The 20,756-nt window shown below is 47.2% G+C and overlaps 2 protein-coding genes and 1 pseudogene across 6 annotated transcripts; 1 reads left to right on the top strand and 2 right to left on the bottom strand.

The window, feature by feature from the left end:
- Window positions 1-43: 43 nt before the first annotated feature.
- LOC129187490 (keratin, type I cytoskeletal 18-like) lies at window positions 44-19,291 on the bottom strand (annotated as a pseudogene).
- LOC129187472 (intermediate filament protein ON3-like) lies at window positions 1,933-12,653 on the top strand. 5 transcript variants are annotated; one of them, XM_054786852.1, is made up of 10 exons: window positions 1,936-2,645; window positions 5,517-6,732; window positions 8,527-8,735; window positions 8,804-8,864; window positions 8,933-9,031; window positions 9,106-9,270; window positions 9,334-9,459; window positions 9,528-9,748; window positions 9,827-9,852; window positions 10,935-12,649. In XM_054786852.1, the coding sequence occupies exons 2-10, from the start codon at window positions 6,586-6,588 to the stop codon at window positions 10,952-10,954; spliced, it is 1,074 nt and encodes a 357-aa protein (XP_054642827.1). In that variant the 5' UTR covers window positions 1,936-2,645; window positions 5,517-6,585; the 3' UTR covers window positions 10,955-12,649. The 5 variants fall into 5 exon arrangements, with proteins under 5 accessions (XP_054642845.1, XP_054642827.1, XP_054642818.1 ...); XM_054786870.1 differs by having other exon boundaries at window positions 1,933-6,732; window positions 10,650-12,653; XM_054786843.1 differs by having other exon boundaries at window positions 1,936-6,732.
- LOC129179094 (G-protein coupled bile acid receptor 1-like) lies at window positions 13,432-14,433 on the bottom strand. The gene has a single exon (XM_054771933.1). The coding sequence runs from the start codon at window positions 14,431-14,433 to the stop codon at window positions 13,432-13,434; it is 1,002 nt and encodes a 333-aa protein (XP_054627908.1).
- Window positions 19,292-20,756: the final 1,465 nt, after the last annotated feature.

Raw genomic sequence — 20,756 nt, 5'->3', positions numbered from 1 at the left:
TTAGATAAATGCTAAAGACGCATGAGAAGACGAGGGATTTTATTCTCATTCTTTATTTTGTCACAGGAGAAAGATGTTGACTCAAGCTTCCTTCTCTTTGCCCTCATTCTTGGCTTTTTCCTCTTCAGTGTCAGAGGACGAAGTTGAGGAAGCCAAGCGCTTCTCACTTTTGGGACTCTTCTTTCCAGCGGGGCGGCTGGTCGCTGTGTCCGCTCGGACTCGAGGAGCTTTTGAGAGGATGGATTCTTCCTGCTCCTCGGCCGCCTCTCCCTCAGGCTTCTTCTGCCGGTCTTAGGGAGGAAACAAACGCAAGGTTCAGACTTCCGCTCCACCCTTCAGAACCCACAGTTGTCTTGCTTTTGATTGGCTGAAAACACGCAGCGTGCAGTTAGCAACACGGAGGGCAAATGAACCCGTTGCCGCAAATCCAATTTACATATACAGTATATACACTGCTCAAAAAAATGAGAGAAACATTTCAAAAACACATCAGATCTAAACCGGGGGAAAAATGATCTTGAATATCTTTCCTGATAATAAGTGGGTGATGTATTAGTAACAAAATGATGCCACATCATTTGATAGAAATGAAAATGATCACCCTATAGAGGGGGAAATTAAAGACACCCCAAAAATGAAAGTGAAAAAATGATGCAGCACACTGGTCCATTTTGTTAAAATGTCATTGTAGCAACTCAAAATGATTCTCAGTAGTTTGTGTGGCCCCCACGTGCTTGTACGCATGCCTGACAACGTCGGGGCATGCTCATTAGGTGTCCTGGGGGATCTGGTGTCCTGGGGGATCTCCTCCCAGATCTTGACCAGGGCATCCATGAGCTCCTGGACAGTCTGAGGAGCAACCTGGCGGCGCCGGATGGACCTAAACATAATGTCCCAGAGGTGTTCTATTGGGTTTAGGTCAGGTGAACGTGGGGGCCAGTCAATGGTATCAATTCCTTCATCCTCCAGGAGCTACCTGCATACACTAGCCACATGAGGTCGGGCATTGTCGTGGACCAGGAGGAACTCAGGTCCCACTGCACCAGCGTAGGTTCTGACAATGGGTCCAAGGATTTCATCCCGATACCTAATAGCAGTCAGGGTGCCGTTATCTAACCTGTAAAGGTCTGTGCGTCCTTCCAGGGATATGCCTCCCCAGACCATCACTGACCCACCACCAAACCGGTCATGCTGAATGATGTTGCAGGCAGCATAACGTTCTCCACGGCATCTCCAGACCCTTTCACGTCTGTCGCATGTGCTCAGGTTGAACTTGCTCTCATCAGTGAAGAGCACAGGGCACCAGTGGTGTAGTTGCCAATTCTGGTGGTCTATGGCAAATGCCAATGGAGCTCTACGGTGCTGGGCAGTGAGCACAGGGCCCACTACAGGACGTCGGGCCCTCAGGCCACCCTCATGGAGCCTGTTTCTGATTGTTTCTGTGTGGAGTTTGCATGTTCTCCCAACGGCGCGTGGGTTTTCTCCGGGTACTCCGGCTTCCTCCCACATTCCAAAAACATGCAGGTGAGGTTAATTGGTGACTCTAAATTGTCCATAGGTATGAATGTGAGTGTGAATGGTTGTTTGTCTATATGTGCCCTGCGATTGGCTGGCGACCAGTCCAGGGTGTACCCCGCCTGTCGCCCAAAGTCAGCTGGGATAGGCTCCAGCATGCCCCCGCGACCCTAATGAGGAAGAAGCGGTATAGAAAATGGATGGATGGATGGATGGACATCACCCACTTATTATCAGGAAACATATTCAACATCATTTTTCCCCCAGTTTAGATCTGATGTGTTTTCAAAGTGTTCCTCTAATTTTTTTGAGCAGTATATATATATATATACAGTCAAACTTGTCTATAGCGGCCACGAGAGGTAGTCTGCAAAAGTGGCCGCTATAGACAGGTGGCCTCTATAGACAGGTTGGCGTCCAGACAATGTAGTGCAATCATAGCCAAGGTTTTTACTTACTAAAAGGAAGCTAGAGGCTTAATAATAACTGATAGAATATATCCACCACCCACAGAACAAAGCTGTGCTAGTAATGTCTTACGCTTGTTTTTAATATTTTACTTTTTATACGGCAGAGTGTCATTACAGCTTTAGTTCATCAGGAAGTGACGGTGGGCGTCCCGAGCAGGAGAGCTAGGCTCAGTGCTAGCTGTGAGTTTGGAGAGAGTTGGGAAGTGTGTTTATGTTGGCGTGGATGTAAAGTCCTGCAGTGTTCTCCGCTGTTAATAAAGCCATTAAAGTGCATCGGCGACGTGAGTCTCTCCTTCCCCACAACAAGCGGCATTACAGTATTGACCAGTGCACACCAGGAAATAAACGGTGTCACTTGTTACAGGCATTGGCTGGACAGCTATGTAGTGGGGCTTGTTTAACCTTTGCCTTGTGGGCAAGCAGGAAGGAGAGACGATGCTGAGAGATGTGTGTGTGTTCTGAGCTGCTGTCTGGTGGCCGCGTTCAATAAACAAAGTTGGCAGAAGCAACAGGAGAAGTTTCCTCCTTTGCTTCGGAGCTGAATAACACTGACAAGTTAACAGACTAGTAGCGAACGGAAAAGAAGACGGCTTTGTTTGTGTCGAATACAGAAGATGAGGACTTTGATGGATTTGTGGATGAGGATTGATGAAAAATAACGTGAGTACATTCTAAAATACTTCAATTTAGTACAACCGAATTCATTTTTGCTCCCGCCGCCGCATGCATGCTAGTGTATGTTTTTTTTTTTTTTTTTTTTTTTTTTTTTTTTTTATTGTAGCGTCGCTGGGAGCACGTCCTGTTCCCAGCCTACTTTGCGGTAATGTTTTGGTGCAAATGCTCTTAAAGTTACACCAGGAAATAGCAAGCTCAAAAGAAGACGGCTTTTTTATGTGGAACAACTGACAGTTTGTGTGGATCTTGTGAATGATTGTGACTGAGCTAGGACTCAGTAATTAAAGTCTACACACGACGGCTTCATTGACTGAAAAACAAAACTTTTTCGTGCATGACAAAGTCGAAATTGTGAGATTTAAAAAGCCATAATTATGAGAGGTCAAAAATGTTGACAAAATGTCACAGTTATGAGATAAAAACTTGAAATTATGACATAAAAGAGCCATAATTATGAGAAGTCAAAATGATCAGTCAGAATTCTAAGGAAAAAAGTTGAAATTATGAGATAAAATGTCAAAATTATGAGATAAATCATAATTCTGAGAAACAAAGTCAAAATTATGAGATTAAAAAAAGACATAATTAGGAGAAGTCAAAAATTATGACAAAATGTCAGTTATGAGATAAAAAGTCGAAATTATGGGATAAGTCATAATTCTGAGAAAAAAGTCAAAATTATGAGACAAAATGTTATGAGATAAGTCACAATTATGAGATAAAAAGTCCTAATTCTAAGGAAAGAAAGTCGAAATTATGAGATAAAAATGCCATAATTATGAGAAGTCCAAATGATGAGATACAAACTGCATGAGAGCCACGTGACGAAGGCTTCAAAGAGCGAAACGGGCTTCCATAGAAAAAGTATTTACTTACCAGGAGTTTCTTTAATAGGAGCAGAACATTTCAATCACACTTGAACTGCAGAGAGGTGTTGCGTTTAAAGACACCACTTATTGTAAGTATAATTCACATATTTTGAGTGTATTTTATGGGATTTTGGAGGATACTTAAATGCAGCTAATTGTACTTCTGCATTAAGAGTTACAAGTTACAAGTGACGAGAATATCCACGTATTGCTTTTCTTTGTCCTTCTGTTTATTTCGACCATCACATATGCGCATACTGTACTGTAGTAAAGATGGTGTTGTTGAGATGTTCGGAGTGTCCGTGAATGCACCTTGCCATGCTGCCGTGAAAAGGAAGTTATCGTCTCGACTTTGAACGGACTACAGACGTGTTTGCTGGTTGGACACGTTGGAATTGCACTGCTGCACCACGCTATGCAACAACCACTGAACACTGACACGTTTAGCTTCAACAGCTACTAGCATAGTGCAAACAGTGAACATTTAGCAATTTCTATACAATCAGTTCCGGGTTGTATCCTGACGCATGTGCACAACGCCGGCCCCGCTCCAGTCGCACGCATGCAAGAGAGACAAGGCGTTATCAGTCGCACAATCTAGGTGTGATAATCTGACTTTTAAAAATGATCAACCATCTAATTAATGTCTTTCAAAGCTAGTTTTACGCCGATTCACTGCTGTGCCTCATGGAGTCTGACGTCATAACAGAGAAGCGTGGCTTGGCATGATGCGCACGCCTTAAGTAGCCTAAAAAGTTCAACGTAATTCATGAAAAACACTAGCTACAAATAGGATGTCATGCGTATATATCGTAATAAAAAGGAGATATTGGATCGTACGGTTTACTTGTTGGTAATTACCTTGCTGCATGAGTGAGACCTCATCAAACCGCACGGAGCTGCACTGAGCAAAAAGCTCAACTCTGTGGAAAAACATCTGGACACCCCAGCACCGGGTACAAGATCTTTCTGACCCAATACTCGGTCCTCACCTGTCCCCGTCACCGCACACGAGCCGCTGGTAGTTATTGATCTCGGCCTCCAGCCTCATCTTCACGCACAGCAAGTCTTTGTTCGTCTCCACCTGGTTCTCCACGTGCGCCCTCGCCTTCCTCAGCTGCTCCTCCAAGTCCAGGATTATCTGGTTGAGGGCGGCCAGCCGCCGACTGTTCTCCAGCTTGGTGAACCTCAGGTTCTCCTCCAGATTGCGGACCTGCGGAGACGGCGCTCGTTTAGGGGATCATTTCTTTTATTGCGACTCCTGCAGGTGTGGTTTTAGTGCAGGTTGAAGGTGCGATGACAGCGCTGTGAAGGAATGCAGGTGCTTTATTTGCTTCTGCCTGTTTGGAGTATCTCACCGTGCTCTGCCCGCCCTGAACTTTGACCTCCAGATATTGCTTCTCCCTGAGCAGATCTTTAAGCTCCGTCTTTCTGGACTGCAGCACCTCAGTGTTCTGGGCCCCCTCCTCCTTGATGCTCTCAAACTGGAGATGAGGAACAGGGTGGGGTCCTCACAAGAAGACAGGAAGAAGGAGAAGCTTGTGGTCTACCTTGCTCTGGTACCAATCTTCCGTCTCCTTCAGGTTCTTCACGGCTATTTTGTCGTACTGCACGCGGATGTTGTAGAGCATCTCGGGCAAGTTGGAGCTGGGGGGTTCAACCTCCACGTTCACCTCCGAGGTCTTGATCCGATCATGCAGGTTGTGCACGGCCTACGCACGCACACGCACATTATTACATCATACAGGACGATACATCCAACGCGTGTGAAGGAGAGATATCGTATGTCAGATTCCATAACAAAAACAGCTGTGCAATAAACTGTGCAATAAAGTCGTGGCGTGATCAGCATGTACACAGCTGGAAACAATCTACTTCACTTCTTCATTCCATTTTGCACTTTCTATGCTCTTGTGTGTTTTTGTATCTGCTCTGGAATTTCCCCTTGTGGGACCAATAAATCTTATCTTATCTCATCTTAACGCAGCTCTGTCTCTGGCGGTGATGTTTCAGCCTCACGTTTTTGTGGTCCTCCTCAAAGATGGCCAGCTCGTCCTTCACCAGCTCAATTTCCTTCTGCGTCTGCTGGTTGTTCAGCTTGGTGTCCTCAATGTTCCTCTTCAGCTCCTCCAGGTCGTTTTCAATGGCCTTCCGGGCCTTTGTCTCGTCGTCGAGCCTGTGACGCGCACGGCGGAGGACAGAAACGTTGTTATTCCCGTCGGAATGGAGGCTTACGCTCCGTGTTGTGCAACAAACTTGTTGGTGAAATCAGCGTTGGCCATCTTGGTGTTGTCTATCTGGAGCAGCAGCCTGGCGTTGTCCATGGCGATGGCTTTCACCTGAGGGCACATGCTCATGAGAGGAGACGATGAAGAACAATTATGGAGAGAAAGACGACAACCTTATTCTTGAGCTCCTTCAGTGGCTTCTCCACCTCCTCCCAGTCACGGCCTTCTGGCGCTTTCCTCTTGGCCAAGATCTCCTCGATCTCATCCTTCAGATGCTGGTTCTCCTCCTTCAGCTGCCCCACCCTGTCCAGGTATCCGGACAGACGGTCGTTCAGGCCTCGCAGGGTCTGTTTGTCATCGGCAGGGGCCACGGGAGCAGACGGAACCGCACCGGAGTCGCGCTCGATGCGGTCATTGCACAGCACGTCGCGCAGACCCTCCAGGCTGGAGGCCGACGCCCTGGAGCCCCTCCCGCCGGCACCACCGAACATGCTGGCAGCCGTGTTGGAAGGCATGATGGAGGAGCAACCACACTGGAGGCTGAACCTTATGGAGGAGGAAGAATCCAGGCGAGTTTTATACCTTCTTGCCACACCCGGTGGTGCTACTGGCTCACCACCAGCATCACACCAGGGGGGTCGCAGCTGGAACGGGTTTTTCTACTTCCCTCCTTTGTTCCCCCACATATCATTTAGCCTTCTCTCTCAAGATTGGACACAAATGGAGCAGGAGGGCGGGGCCTAGCGGTCCGCCCCCTCTTTTAAATCCAGGTGAGCGCCGCAGGTACCTTGACTAGACTTCCTGCATCCTGCAGCTTCACGCCTCAGAATGTCCACAGGCAGCCGCTCGTACACGCCCGGCGCCTCGCTGCCGGCCCGAACCTACCCGACTGGCGACGTGGACTCGGCAGGCAAGTCCAGGGAGAGGGACGACATGGTGGGACTCAATGACAAGTTTGTGAGGCTGATTGAAAAGGTGAGTCATGGCGCTGTTACCTGTTCACACCAAAGTACGGCCTGCGGCACATTCTAACAACCACATTGAAAAAATTATGAATGAACAGCAAAAATGGGAAAATCAGCAGTAATTTTACAAGAACACTCCGAATATTACGAAGAAAAACACGTAATCTAACAAGAAAAAGTAAAATGTTGAAGAAAAAAAACATCATTTTTTAAAAAGTCTTAATATGACAAACAAAACAACACAGTTGCAACGTTTGGGAAATGACATTCTAATGCTACGAGAACGAAGCCAAAACATGAAGGGAAGGAAGTCAGGGTGACGAGAAGAAAAGCTACAACATGAAAGTTGAAATAGTTGGAAAATAAAAAAAACAACAACAGCAGAAATGGAAAAAAACAGCTGTAGTTTTACAAGAATGAAGTAAAAATATTAGCAGACAAGAGTCGCATTGTAACGGGAAAAAAGAGTTTAGAGTATAATAGTAAAGAGTATCATATTATGAGGAAAATAATGTGGTTTTTAGTAGAATTGAAATGAGAAACAAACAAAATGAAGTTGTCATTTTCGGAAAATTACGTTTGGGGGGAAAAAGTTCTAATATTATGGGAATAAAGTCATAACATTATGAAAAGAAAATTCACAAAGATGATCTAACAGGTCCGTAACCAGGTATTTTTCGGGGGGGTTCAAAAATCTGAGTGAACGGACCTTTTGCGAGGTCCCACACCCTCCCCGTAGTGACACATGCCACTATTCACCAGCAACAGGCGCTGTTGCAACACTTCTGCCATCATTTATCACAGCACATTTACACGCCGTTACAATTGCACACCTTGATAGCAGCTTTTTTTTTTTAACCAAGAGGACCTTTGGTTCGTTCGACCCCCCCCGGTTACGGGCCTGTAAGTTGAAATAGCTGCAGGGAAAAAAGCCAAGAAGCACGTTGATATGGGACGGATGCCAGCCTGTGAGGCTGCGGAAGTGTACGTTGGTGAAACCTTAAGAGCTGTGCTGAAAACACCGTCAAGAATTCGCGCTTTAAGCCGTGTGGTCAGAGCTCTCCTCTCCCACTGCGAAGGTTGAGAGTTCGAGTCCTAAAGCGTGCGGCTTACGGATATCCTAAACACTGTAAGCCAGATGCAATTTATATTATTAATTAGCATGTCTTTACTAAATATCAACATCCTTTCATTGTTCATCCTTGCTGGAAAACGTGTTGCCTTTTTGGGCCGCAGCTTGCCTTTTATTGTAAATAAACCAAATGAACCTACGGACATATGCTATATTAGGCTAGCTTAGCTTTTTCACCTGTAACACAAAGCTAAGATGTTTTATTCAGACAGCACGTGTTTATTGACTTTCATTAGTTTAAGCATCTTTAATACACAAAATATACCAATGTGCCCCCCCCCGCATGCGTCCATTTTTCTGTACGCACCCCCGTTAGAATCCTTCAGATAATGACTGTGCGTGTGGCGCTGCTGTTTCTAATATTTTGGTGACTCGTTGAGTTGCCTTTTATAGCGAAAGAACCCCCCCCCAATCCATGCATGCAAGAACATTTCATTCTGGATGGAATACCAGCGCCCCCATGTGGACAATCTGTTACCCTACAGTCAGTTGAAAAACGTGTTGCGGTTCCAAGTAGAGCTGCAAAGAGCAACAAGAAGAAACCGAGAAGGCGACTTCTTACACGCGAGCGTTAAAGTGAAAACGCGCCGTTCAAAAGTTTAAGACCAGAGCCTTCAAACGCCAAAAGCAAACCATCATCATCGCTCACTAGCGAGCGTCTCGGCGTGTCAGGTGAAACACCAGGAGGAGCAGAACAGGAAGTTGGACACCAAGCTGAAGGTCCTGAAGGGCCGGGCGGCCTATCGGGGCGAGGTGGAGGGCGTGGCGAAACAGCTGGAGGAGGAGCTGAAGCGGCGGGTTGACAAGTTGCTGGATGACCGCGCCAAGCTGGAGGATGAGCTGCGTCGGAACCGGGAGCAGGCGGAGAACACCAAGGAGAGGTCTGCACGTTGTCCTGAGAGACGTGAGGACCGTCATGGCTGATGTTTCACTCCTGCTTTGGCTGCAGGTACGAGGATGAGCTGCTGAAGAAAGCAGACGTGGAGAAGGACTTTATCATCACCAAGAAGGTAACACGTGCTTCTTTGTGGCGTGTGGCGGATGAGACGTGACCCCTGGTGACCCCTGTGTGTGGCAGCAGGACGCAGATGAAGGTCACTTGGAAGCCGTACATCTGACGCTGGAGTTGGAGGACCTGATCGGCCAGCTGGAGTTCCTCAGGGTCGGCTACGATGAGGTGAAGGTGACTTTTACTTTCTTAAATGTTGACGTCTGTCTTCGTGCGACTCACGCCAAAGCCTTCCGCTGCAGGAGATCAAAGAGCTGGAATCTCATATCCAGAACGAGACGGTGGTTTTGCAGGAGAACACCAAGCGGCCGTTGGACATGGACCAGATTGTGGACGGCGTCAGGAGTCGGTACGCCAACATGGCCGCTCGCACCCGAGAGGAGGCGGAGCACTGGAACCAGAGGATGGTGAGGAGCAGGAAGAGATCGTGAGTGACACTCCTGTCGTGAACGCGCTTGTCCCGCCCTCAGATGGACGTCAAGGTCTTAAAAGCAGGACCACGTGAAGAAGACGTCCGGGACGTAAGGAGAGCGATCTCAGACACGGCGCGCCTCGTCCAGAGGCTGCACAGCCACCTGGACGCTCTCAAGAGGAAGGTTTGTTTCCCGCGGCCTGAGCCGCATCTGCACGTGCGCCTCCTTAATCCGGCTCGCCTCCGCCCCAGGAGGAGTCCCTGAAGAAGGACACCGAGGACGCGGCTGCAGAAGGAGCCGTGAGCTTGGAGAGGGCCCGCCGTGACATCGCTCAGCTGGAGGAGGCCTTGAGGAGAGCCAAGCGTGACTCGGCTGGTCAGATCCGCCAACACCAGCAGCTCCTCGACCTCAAGCTGGCCTTGGACATGGAGATCAGCACCTATGGAAAGCTGCTGGAGGGCGAGGAGCGGAGGTACGTACTCGTGCGGCTGGATTTAACGCTGCTAAGAAGGTGGACGCACACCAGTCCTCACGCTTCTTCTCTCTGCAGGATGGACGCGCTCATGCGGCACTCAGGTGAGACTCCGACTGGCTTTCTTGCTTCTTTGCTTTTCTACAGCAGACGTGTGGAACCAATGGAAGAGGAAAGATGCCGCCTGTCGACGCCCCTCAGACTGGCTGAGTCACGTCGACATAAGCGGTCGTCGACATCACCGTGACTAGCTATTAAAAGGCGCACTTTTCAGGATTATGGCAAAAATGCTAAATACACTCTGTTTATGTCGACGCCTCTCACACTGGCTGACTCACGTCGACATAAGCGGGTGGCGACATAAGCGGTTGTCAACATAAAACGGAACTAGTCATTGAAAGACGTAGTTTTCAGAATTACAGCAAAAACGCAAAATATGGTGGAATTTGTTCATGTCGACGCCCCTCGGACTGGCTTGCTTATGTCGACATAAGCGGTTGTCGAAATAACCAAAACTAGCTATTGCAAGATGCAGCTTTCAGGATTATGGCAAAAGTGCAAAATCCAGGGGAACCCGTTTATGTCAACAGCCCTCGGACTGGCTGACTCATGTTCACATAAGCGGTTGTCAACATAACCGAGATCGAAACTTGCCATTGCGGGATGCAGTTTTCAGGGTGACGACAAAAATGCAAAATACGGTGGAATTGCTTGACATCGCCACCCCTTGGACCGGCCGACTCGCGTGGACGTAAGCGGTTGTCGACATAACCGGCCACCGCAAGACGCCGTTGTCAGGCCGATGGCAAACAGGAAGTGGGCTGCTAAGAGATGACTGCTCTAGTGAGTGTGATTCTAGCTCTATGAAAGGCGACTAAATCCAAACCTTTGTTCTGCTCAGGTTTCTAACAAGCTTCCAGGAGACCTTCACCGGCGCCCCACAAGCACCAACCTGCAAGCAGGGCCGTCCTATCTAGTCTTTGAATGTTGAAGCTACAGTATCTGTGGGTGGGCGTCACGGCGGTTTTGGGGAAAGGGTGCGCCAAAGCCGCGCTCACGTGTGCCTTCTTCACCTTTACAAGAAATAAAGCATGCGTGTTTGTTGCGTTCATAAGGAAGTCATCTTCTCTCTGACTAACTTTAGCTGTCTCGCTGTGAGGAAAACGTATCTGTATGCGTGCTGCAGGTGCACCCGGGCGCCGATGAGGGCGTCCCATCATTTCAAGCTGGCTTGGTCTCCGTTCCCGCCTCCGTTCTATGCTGCTCGTGCCGAGTGAGGAGGAGAAGACGTCACGGCTCCCGACCGCCCACTTCTTCACGGAACAAAGGCCCATGTCGTCTGGGGAGTTGCGCCCCTCCGGCCTCCCCGGCCCGCATACCAGGACCAAGATAAACACGGCCCAGCGGAGGAGTAAACACTGCAGGCGGGAGGTCGACACAAACTGGCCGCCATCGTTTCAACAGCAGACAAAAATAAAAAGGATTTGAACGAGAGCAAGTCGTCTTTGGCACAACTGACTTCATTTTGCTCATAAATGAACGCAGGGATGCTCCCATCAGGGTTTGATGCCGCCCCTTACCGTCATCCAGGACTGATATCGTCCGATACCGATAGCCATCACGTGGATTAGTGATAGAGTTGATTCATGATGAGTGTTATCAGCCAATCCCAATGTCCCTCGACTGCCAAGCGGCCCAAAAAGTAGCTCATTACGAATAAAATTAGTCATTAATAGAAGGGGAGGGGAGCAACGTGTTTTTTTTCTGGGACCCTGAATTCCTGACTACGACGGAGTTTTAGGGCCACACTGAAAAACAAAAAATCTGAGATTTCGAGAATAAACTTGTAAATTTAGGAGAATAAAGTTACGAGACTAAAGGTATTAGAATAAAGGTGTACATTTAGGAGAAAAAAAGTTGTAAATGTCCAAGAATAAAGTTGTAAATGTACAAAAAAAGTCGTACACTTACAAGAAAAAAGTAATACATTTACCAGAATAAAGTTGTAAATTTATGAGAAAAACTCGTAACATTACAAGAATAAAGTCGTAAATAGGACCAAAAAAAGTTTTATATTCCCGAGAAAAAAGAAAGAAAGAAAATTGCATGGAAGGGTCGCTGCGTGCTGCGGTCGTGCCAGCCACGGGTGATCGATGTTGGTGGGCACTTATCGGCATGTGCCGATCACATGATTTTTTTATGGAAATGGGTCGATACCGATGGGTTGGAGCAGTGGTTCCCAAACCCCAATGACCCACGGCCCGTTACTGGGCCGCGATACTTTTTTTCACAGAAAGAAAAAAATAATTTCCATTATTTCATTTTTTTGTATTATTTTGAAAAGTGGCCGGATTCTCTCTGTTACATCCGTCTCACTTGACGCATGCCCATTGTGGGTGTGCTAACTTTATCTCATGCTGCACAGATAGACTACTACTGTATTTTTACCATTTTTCTTTCACCTCATATTTGGTGTAAATGCTGATACTATGTGGGAATGATAAAGGTAAGTTTGATGACTTATTGAGTGCTAATGTGCACATTTGTCTCAAGTTAATTCATGCTAGCACTGCCTTTTAGCACACACGTCAAACAGCCATGTCATCATCTCTCTGGAAACACTTGGCTGGTGGATGGTGGGTCACCATTCATTTTGTGCTTTTAATTTGATGTTATTCATGTCTTAGTTTTACACAATACATCATAAATAAGATACATTAGATCGCTATCATGTACAGTATGTTTCCAGTGATTGTGTATGTTCTCAGGCTGTAAAAGCCCCCATCGTACGCATTAGCCACTTTTCTCAGACAGCCAGTAACATTTTGTCACATTTGAAACACATGGTCAACGTGCCAGGCTGGACACAAGAAACGATGACGTGACTCACACGTATTTCACTCGTCTGACCATGCCTCGTGGTCCTGGCGCTGTTTGGCTGTCCTGTAGCGTTTGGTATCCTTGTTAAAACGTAACGCTGCAGTCCGCCTCCTCTGACCCAACATTCATTTATTCCGTGATAACGTCTACATTCCAGAAGTCCAACCTTTGGTGCGCTTGGACCCGCCATCTTGCCCTTTGGGTCACTAGCCAAAGCTCACGACCACGACGGACCGATGCAGAGTCCGCATCACTGCAGACGCCGCACCAATCCGCCTGTCACCTCACATTGGTTCCAGACCCAATACGTCCGCAAAGCAGAATTCAATATGAATAAATGGAATATTGTCGTAGTTAGAGCATAGAAAACCCATTTAGGACTTTTTAAAATGAAATAACACCCCTACAGTCACCTTTACACTCCTATTGTTCTTTATTTACAACACTTTGCTCAGCTGTAATGCCAAGGCTACGGCATCACTGCAGGGACACAAGAGACGGTTGCTGCTTGAAGCATTAGCATGCTACTGCACTAAGTAGTTAGCCTCCAATTGATTGACTCTATTCTAAACTTCAGCGAGGTTTTAAGACGGAGTGGGGAAGAAGGACACAGAAGCCAACAACTTAACCACTTCCACACTGGATGGGAGGAGCGCTTCTTGTCACTCTATCATGTGGGACATGCGGCGTCATGTCTCAACAAGGGACACCACTGACGCCTAGTGGCCACAGTGCTACATTAACCACATGGAGGCTCTACACATGCATTGAGTTGGACCTGCAGCACCAATACGGAAATGTCGTCAGACTGCAGACTCGTGTGGCGTCTGCGCGGTCCGCCTCAGCCTGTCTCGAAGTTTGAGGAGCAGCTTGTAGGCGGGTTCCGTGTACTGCTTGTTGGCGAGGCCCAGCACCAGCGGCACCACCGCCATGCTGCCGATACCGGTGCATGAGAGCACGATGTGAGTGGTGGAGCTCCACTTGGTGTCGCTCATCAGGAAGGCGATGCACACGTGCATGTAGATGAGGTACGGAACCCAGCACGCCAGGAAGGTGAGAGACACGGCCACCACGCAGCGAGTGTAGCGCAGGTTCAGCCGGTGCTCGCCGTCCGAGGCTTGCCCACGCTCCACAGAGCGATGGAGGCGGCAGATGTCCCTCAGCTGGCCCCGGGTAATCCACAGGACGCGGCCCGTCATGGCAGCGATGGTGAGAATGGCGGGCAAGACGAGCCCGTACACCTCCAGGTAGAGGAAGGCGTTGGGGAACACGCGTCTGTATGAGCAGCAAATGGTCACGTTAGTGGAGCAGTTTGACACCGGCGTCCACTTTTGTCCTCGTGCGCAGCAGCCGTGCCAGTCCGGACCGGTCCAGTTGTTCCAGCCGAAAGCCGGCAGGGATGCGTACAGGAGCGGTGGCGCCCACGCCAGCAGCAGGGCCAGAGGGAACCTGCGATGCATCCACAAGTTGCTGTAGCGCAGCGGCTCCACGATGCAAATGTAACGCTCATAGTGGACCATCACCAAGTTGAGAAGGAACGCCAGGAACAGGAAGTTGGGGAAGACATGCGCCACGAGGCAGGAGCCGAAGCTCAACTCCCGTTCGAGCGCCATGAGGGGAATGAAGGGCAGCGCCACGCCCGTGCACATGTCTGCCACCAACAGGCTAAGGAAGAAGTAGTTGGGCGTGTTGCGCAGCTGGCGGTTGCACGAGATCCCCGAGATGATGACCAGGTTGGCGAGGATGATGGAGGTCGAAAGCGGGACCGTGATGGCGTAGATGAGGCGCTCCTCCCCTCTGTCCATCCTGGGTGAAAAGGCGAGGAACCAGCTCCACTCCCGTCAACGCGCGGTGACCCTGTGGGACGCCCAAATGACACACGTTGAGGTTGGTGCGCAGGTGTGCCCCGCCCTCGGTGCGCTCCAAGTCCCGCGGCTGTCAACCTGATGTCTGTCGGGGAGTGCGGGTTGGGCAACATACTGTCACACAACTCGCTCCCCGACACCTTATGAGATGCGCTAGACGTCAGCTTGGCAACCTAGGCTTTTAGCTCAACGGCTAGTGCTCCCCACTCCGCACGCATTCAAGGCCGGGCTGGTTCCACTTCACTGCCTCTATTAGGATGCCATTCACTTTCACAAAGACTGATGGAATATTTTAGTGGTACAGCATTTATAAACACGCACGCCGTATGTCAACGTCGCCGCCATATTGGATGTGGTAAGTGTCGGCACATTTCACAATTACCTTTGATAGTATTTTACCCATAGACTGCATGTTTTGGCCATTAGCATCGTTTTGAGAGCATATTGTTGTGGAAAACGCTGTTTTTCCGCGCACAATTCATTAATTCATTCATATGTTTATGGCAGCCGTCACCAAATGGCGGATCCAGTGATGGCCCTTTACGGACCCGTGGCCAATTAAAGCTAATGGGCGCTAACAAGCAGGAATAATGCTCGCGGACCGATCGCAGCGGCAGTTTGAGAGCCTAATTACTGCAAGTATTACGGTTGACGTGAGAGCAAACGCGGTGATGTCACTCAAAATGAGCCAATGAAATTGTTCGTTTACTTGCCAGGAACCATCCAGCCATCCGTTTTCAATGCCGCTAATCTTTGAATAGAACCGTGTCCTGCTCGAAAGTAAGAAGTTGGAGAAAAGCGAACATTTCAAAGTAGGATGGCCCAATATATGTTTATTCTTCCAGCATCCGGTGTCAAAGCGCTGTATGACAAACCTACGAGTCATAACCACTGATCTGTATTATATATCTGGATAGCTCATTGGCGATGACTTGTGAAGGCAAACGGCCGCCATATTGCTACTCGCAAGAAACACTTCTCAGGCAAGCTTTTGCATTCGTGGTGAACTTCTTTTATTAATTCGGATTGGACACAAATTTTGCCTTAAGATGCCTGCATGTGCAGCTATTAACTGCACAAATCGCCAGTTCAAAGGCTGTGGACGAACATTTCACGTGTAAGTATGATTGAAATGTAGATTTATGATTGATCATTTAAGGGTTTTGCACTGTCCATCTCAGATATTTTCGATCGTGTAAAATTCCTCTGATTAAATGTATGTCCAGAATTGATAGGTTGATATAGGTCTATAATAGCTAAGAGGAAATGTACCTACTTTTTTGTTATATCGTGATATATGTATTTCTTTAAGGGACGAAGGTTGCGTTACTTGAAGGAAGGAGAATCTCAGTGCTTCCATGATGCTTACCAGGCATTGTATACAGTGCAGTTAGCAAGCCAGTTTGCATACAATTGACCCAGCATGACCCTTCATTTGGATAAACAACCTTTTTTTTTTGCTGCTGAATGACTGACGTAAAAGGATTCATTCATATGATATGTTTTGGAAAATAACATTACTGAACATGCATACCGGTATGTTTGAGATTGCTAACAACGTATTGTCTTACCCAAAGCATATGGTTTTGTTCCAGTGTTGTTGTTGTTTTCTGTGTGTGTGTGTTTATGGTTATTACACATTATGGTTATCACATATTATTCCTCTGGTTTTTGTTCAAATATATTTCTATATCAGAAAAGAGCTTATTTCTATTTCATAACACAAACAATAAAAATAAAAATCAGCAATATGTTAAATGATTTTAAAACTTGTCTCTTTTATGATTCATATTTTGTACAGACGAGAGCATAGTGAATTGTATGACAGTAAGAATAAAAAGTAAAGGATCATGACCAGGGCCGCACGGTGGTCTAGTGGTGGTCTAGTGGTTAGCACGTTGGCCAATACAGGAACAGTCTGGAGATCGGAAGACCTGGGTTGGATTCTCCCCTGGGCATTTCTGTGTGGAGTTTGCATGTTCTCCCCGTGTGCACGTGGGTTTTCTCCGGGTACTCCGGCTTCCTCCCACATTCCAAAAACATGCAGGTGAGGTTAATTGGTGACTCTAAATTGTCCATAGGTATGAATGTGAGTGTGAATGGTTGTTTGTCTATATGTGCCCTGCCATTGGCTGGGTGTACCCCGCCTGTTGCCCGAAGTCAGCTGGGATAGGCTCCAGCATGCCCCCGCGACCCTAATGAGGAAGAAGCGGTATAGAAAATGGATGGATGGATTTTAGTGGAAAAAAGGGATGGGATATGCAGTTCAAATGAAAATCTCTTTCTAGAGGAGTAAAACTATCATTGCTATAGGGGCGTGCTGAGCCAGGGTGCACAGTAGAATTTTGTCCCAAAGGCAATGATAATTGGAAGGGAAAAAGTACATTTAATATAGCAAAAGATAGAGAATAACGTATCAAATGGTTTTTAAGGGACGAAGGTTGCATTACTTGAAGGAATGGGAGAATCTCCCCGCTTTTTAATGTCAAATATAGATGTTGTGTTAGCCTCTTCATCTGCTTTGTACACTATGTACGCTGTGCCAATGTAGTCGACATGTGAGTGGTAAGATGGCGTCTCTGTGGCTTCAGCGGCTTGCACTGCGGCAAGCGACGTATGAGCACAGATCAGTGGTCATAGCACATGATTTAGTCTTCACTAAGGATTGTACTGATATTGGAGCTAAACAACTTCTTTCGCTGTGGGGGAGGAAGGAGTGCTCCTGCTGCAGAGATCTCAACTCAAAGGTAAACAACTACTGTTGCAGCTTTTCTGTTAGACAGACACTTATTCAATTATTATTATTATTTTTCCAGAGAAAACAGTGCAGCTTAACTGAACTTAAAAATAAGCCTCTTGTGTTCGCTTATCGTTTGCGCAGTCAAACGTTTTATTATTTTGGTGAAATTTGGTCCTGTTTTCTTTTAAATGCAATTTCGGTGCCAAAATAAGTATGTAACACACAACGGTGTCGGTGGACATCAGAATCGGAAATTGCGAGTCGGCCAATATCGGACATCCCTATTTTCTACTCATTTATAACCCGCAAGGCATGCTGGATAATGCTGGCTCCAGCCCCCCCCCAATCTCATGAAACAGCTCTCAGCCGGCACACAACGCTACAAAGCTAAGTTCCAGTTGTGTTGCGTATTTAGAGGTTTTTCAAATGACATTTATGAAGGAGTAATTCCTTACTTTTTCATGTGGTGTGTGCATTTTACTCTGGTCATGTACTTGTAGTCCTCGCGAGGGAAAATGTGTATCTGACCAGAAACGCCCTCAAACGACTGATGAAACACTTCATTTCTACCTTAAAAACACAACAACTGGATGCTTTTGTTGCGTCTCTTGTGCCCGCATAGCATGCTGGGCATTATGGCAGCCATTTTGGGGCGTAAATAATAATAATAATAGATTGTTATAGTGCTTTTCAAGGCACCCAAAGCGCTTCACGATGAAGTGAAGCCGTTATTCATTCGCTCCTCAATGGCACACTGGTGGTGGTGGTATTCTACATCCGTAACCACAGCTGCCCTGGGGTAGTCTGATGCAAACGTGGCTGCCAGGTTGCAGCCTACGGCCTCTCCGACCCCCACCAAACGTTCATGGGCGTTCATGCACCACTGTGGGCAGCACTGGAGGCAAGGTGGGTGAGGTGTCCTGCCCGGGGAAACAACAGGATCCAACCGCCAACCTTCCGGTTTCTGGACGACCTGCTGTGCCTCCTGTGCCACAGCTGCCCCCATTTATAGTTTAAAAAACACAACAACACTGTAAGGACAGCTCTTGCAGTCATTTTACCGCCTTTCATAAAGCAACCAGTATCATTCCAAATACTGGATGTTTAAGTCGGAGCCTACCCCGGCTGACAGGCTGAGAGGCGTTCCCCTCCCCAGCCAATATTCCCACTGCTCTATAGTGTGCCCAACAAGGATGTCCCACACATTTTTCCTGGAACGATGTTTGCATAATATCCCAATAAAAGCCTGCACATGCGTGCGCTGTACGGTGTAAGACCGGGCGTCCTACACGGGACACATTTACAGAAGAAAGGAGATTTACCGTTCAGTCACGTCGGTATCATCCCTGCAGTCCGACGGCCGCTTCCCTTCAATTGTGGAAACATCAGCAGACGCTACAGAAGTGCAGCCAAGGCGTCTTCTCCGTGTGTCCACACGCTGCCAAGGGGAGGGGCATGCCGAGCGGAGGAGGAGACTCTCCTGCCCCGCTGACTTGGACGCTCAATCCTTCACCTCAGTTCTCCCATCCCACCCAGGATGGAAAGCAGTTTCTTTTGTGACAAGGTTAGAACATCCCTCGCTTCCACAGCCATCATGTCCGCCAGCTTCCTCGACACCCCTTAGACGAGGACATGTGGCGCAGGATACCTCAGTTTAACACGATATCAGCATGCTATGGAAGATACCGGCGTGCACGACAACAGCTGTCACGCCCGCCTCGTGTCTAAACACAGCGTGTGATGGAAGGCCCGCGGGGGCCACTTTGTTTGCCAAACACAGAAGCCTCCTTCCCCGACAGTTTGGAGCAGAGCCGCTCGCCGGCCGAGATGGACGAGCGCCTTTCAAACACAGCCGACAAGCGCCTGGAAAGACACAATGCAGAGAGGGCAGGCTGGATAGGAACCGAAACACCACAACCCCCTGTTGTTGGCCCCCTTCCTGGTGTCTTATTTTTTTGCATGTTTGTCCCACTTCGATGTTTGACATCATCAAACAAATGTAAATATTAGTCAATGACAACACAACTCAACACTCAGTGAAACTTACTATTATGAAGGGAGACAAAAGTCCAAAGCTACATGCCCCCCCCCCCCGTTAAAACATAACTGAGATGAATTGAGATCTATGAGTGTGGAAAAGGTTATAAAGCCATTTCTAAAGCTTTGGGACTCCAGCCAACCACAGTGGGAGCCATTATCCACAAATGGCCAAAACATGGAACAGTGGTGGACAGATTTTGTCTAAAAAAATGTACGTATTTTGTTGTATTCAGTGTTAAAAGATCTGATATGGCTCTCATGGAAACACATTTGAAATTCATGTCTCTCCTAGCAGCCAATAAGGTCCGAGCAGACATCCCAGTAGCGGTGCTTCCTAATGGCTTCCTCGCCCACCTGTTGCCATGACAGCAGGCAGCCCACATCTTAATCAGGTCAGGCTTCAACAGCCAACCCGCCTCGCCGCCTTACAGCAGGCATGCAAGTCAATCCAAAGTTCAGAGGAGCTCCATCGCCCCAGCAGACACGGAGCACAGCTGCGAGGAGGAACAAGCGCTGGAACAACGCTCACAAACGGAAGGTCGTCCTCGGCTAGTTTGGAGTTTGTGTTCATGCGTGTCGAAGAAACGAGGATGACTGTGAAGCTCCACCAGAACAAAATCAGCAACCTAACCCAACTAGACTGGCCGCTTCCAACATAAGCACGCTTTGGTTCCAGCCTGGCGGCCCTCTGGAGAAGATATGAAACACAAAGATCAGTTAAGATGGGCTAGGATTAGGTTAGGACCGCTCTCTCCTCTTTTTCCACACCGATACACACTTTGAGGAGCGTCCACGTCTGCGTCGTGACTCAGCGTCTCCGTTTGCTCGTACGTGGTATTGCCATGTATCGCTACGATTTCAAAGCCGCCAACCGGGAGGAAACTTTAGGAGTACTTTGACATTTGTACATATTTGAAATGTTATTGGACATATTATTACAGTATTTATGTGTGATACATTATCATTATGTATCATTAGTTACATTTGAAGACGAAGCTTTGTCTTATCATTAGTTGTCAGTATCAGCATTTCACTATGTTTCAGTGTCTTTACATTGGGGGGGCCAAGGTGTGGCCCGCAGCACATTCTCATAACATAATCATTTAAAACAACACAGCAAAAATGGCAAAATCAGCAGGAATTTTACCATAATAATGTGAAAATATCAAGAGAAAAAAATTGCAATTTGACGGGAATAACGTTATAATATTAGTTATAAAAGTTAGTATAGTTAGTTAGTATTAGTTAGTTAGTATTAGTATAAAAGTTATAATATTATGAGAATAAAGTTATAATATTATGAGAATAATGTTATAATATTATGAGAATAATGTTATATTATGAGAATAACGTTATAATATTATGAGAATAAAGTTATAATATTATGAGAATAATGTTATGAGAATAACGTTATAATATTATGAGAATAAAGTTATAATATTATGAGAATAATGTTATATTATGAGAATAACGTTATAATATT

Source organism: Dunckerocampus dactyliophorus, chromosome 1 (genome assembly GCF_027744805.1).
Source record: "Dunckerocampus dactyliophorus isolate RoL2022-P2 chromosome 1, RoL_Ddac_1.1, whole genome shotgun sequence".
Lineage (NCBI taxonomy): Eukaryota > Metazoa > Chordata > Actinopteri > Syngnathiformes > Syngnathidae > Dunckerocampus > Dunckerocampus dactyliophorus.
This window is presented reverse-complemented; position numbering and strand designations above follow the sequence as displayed.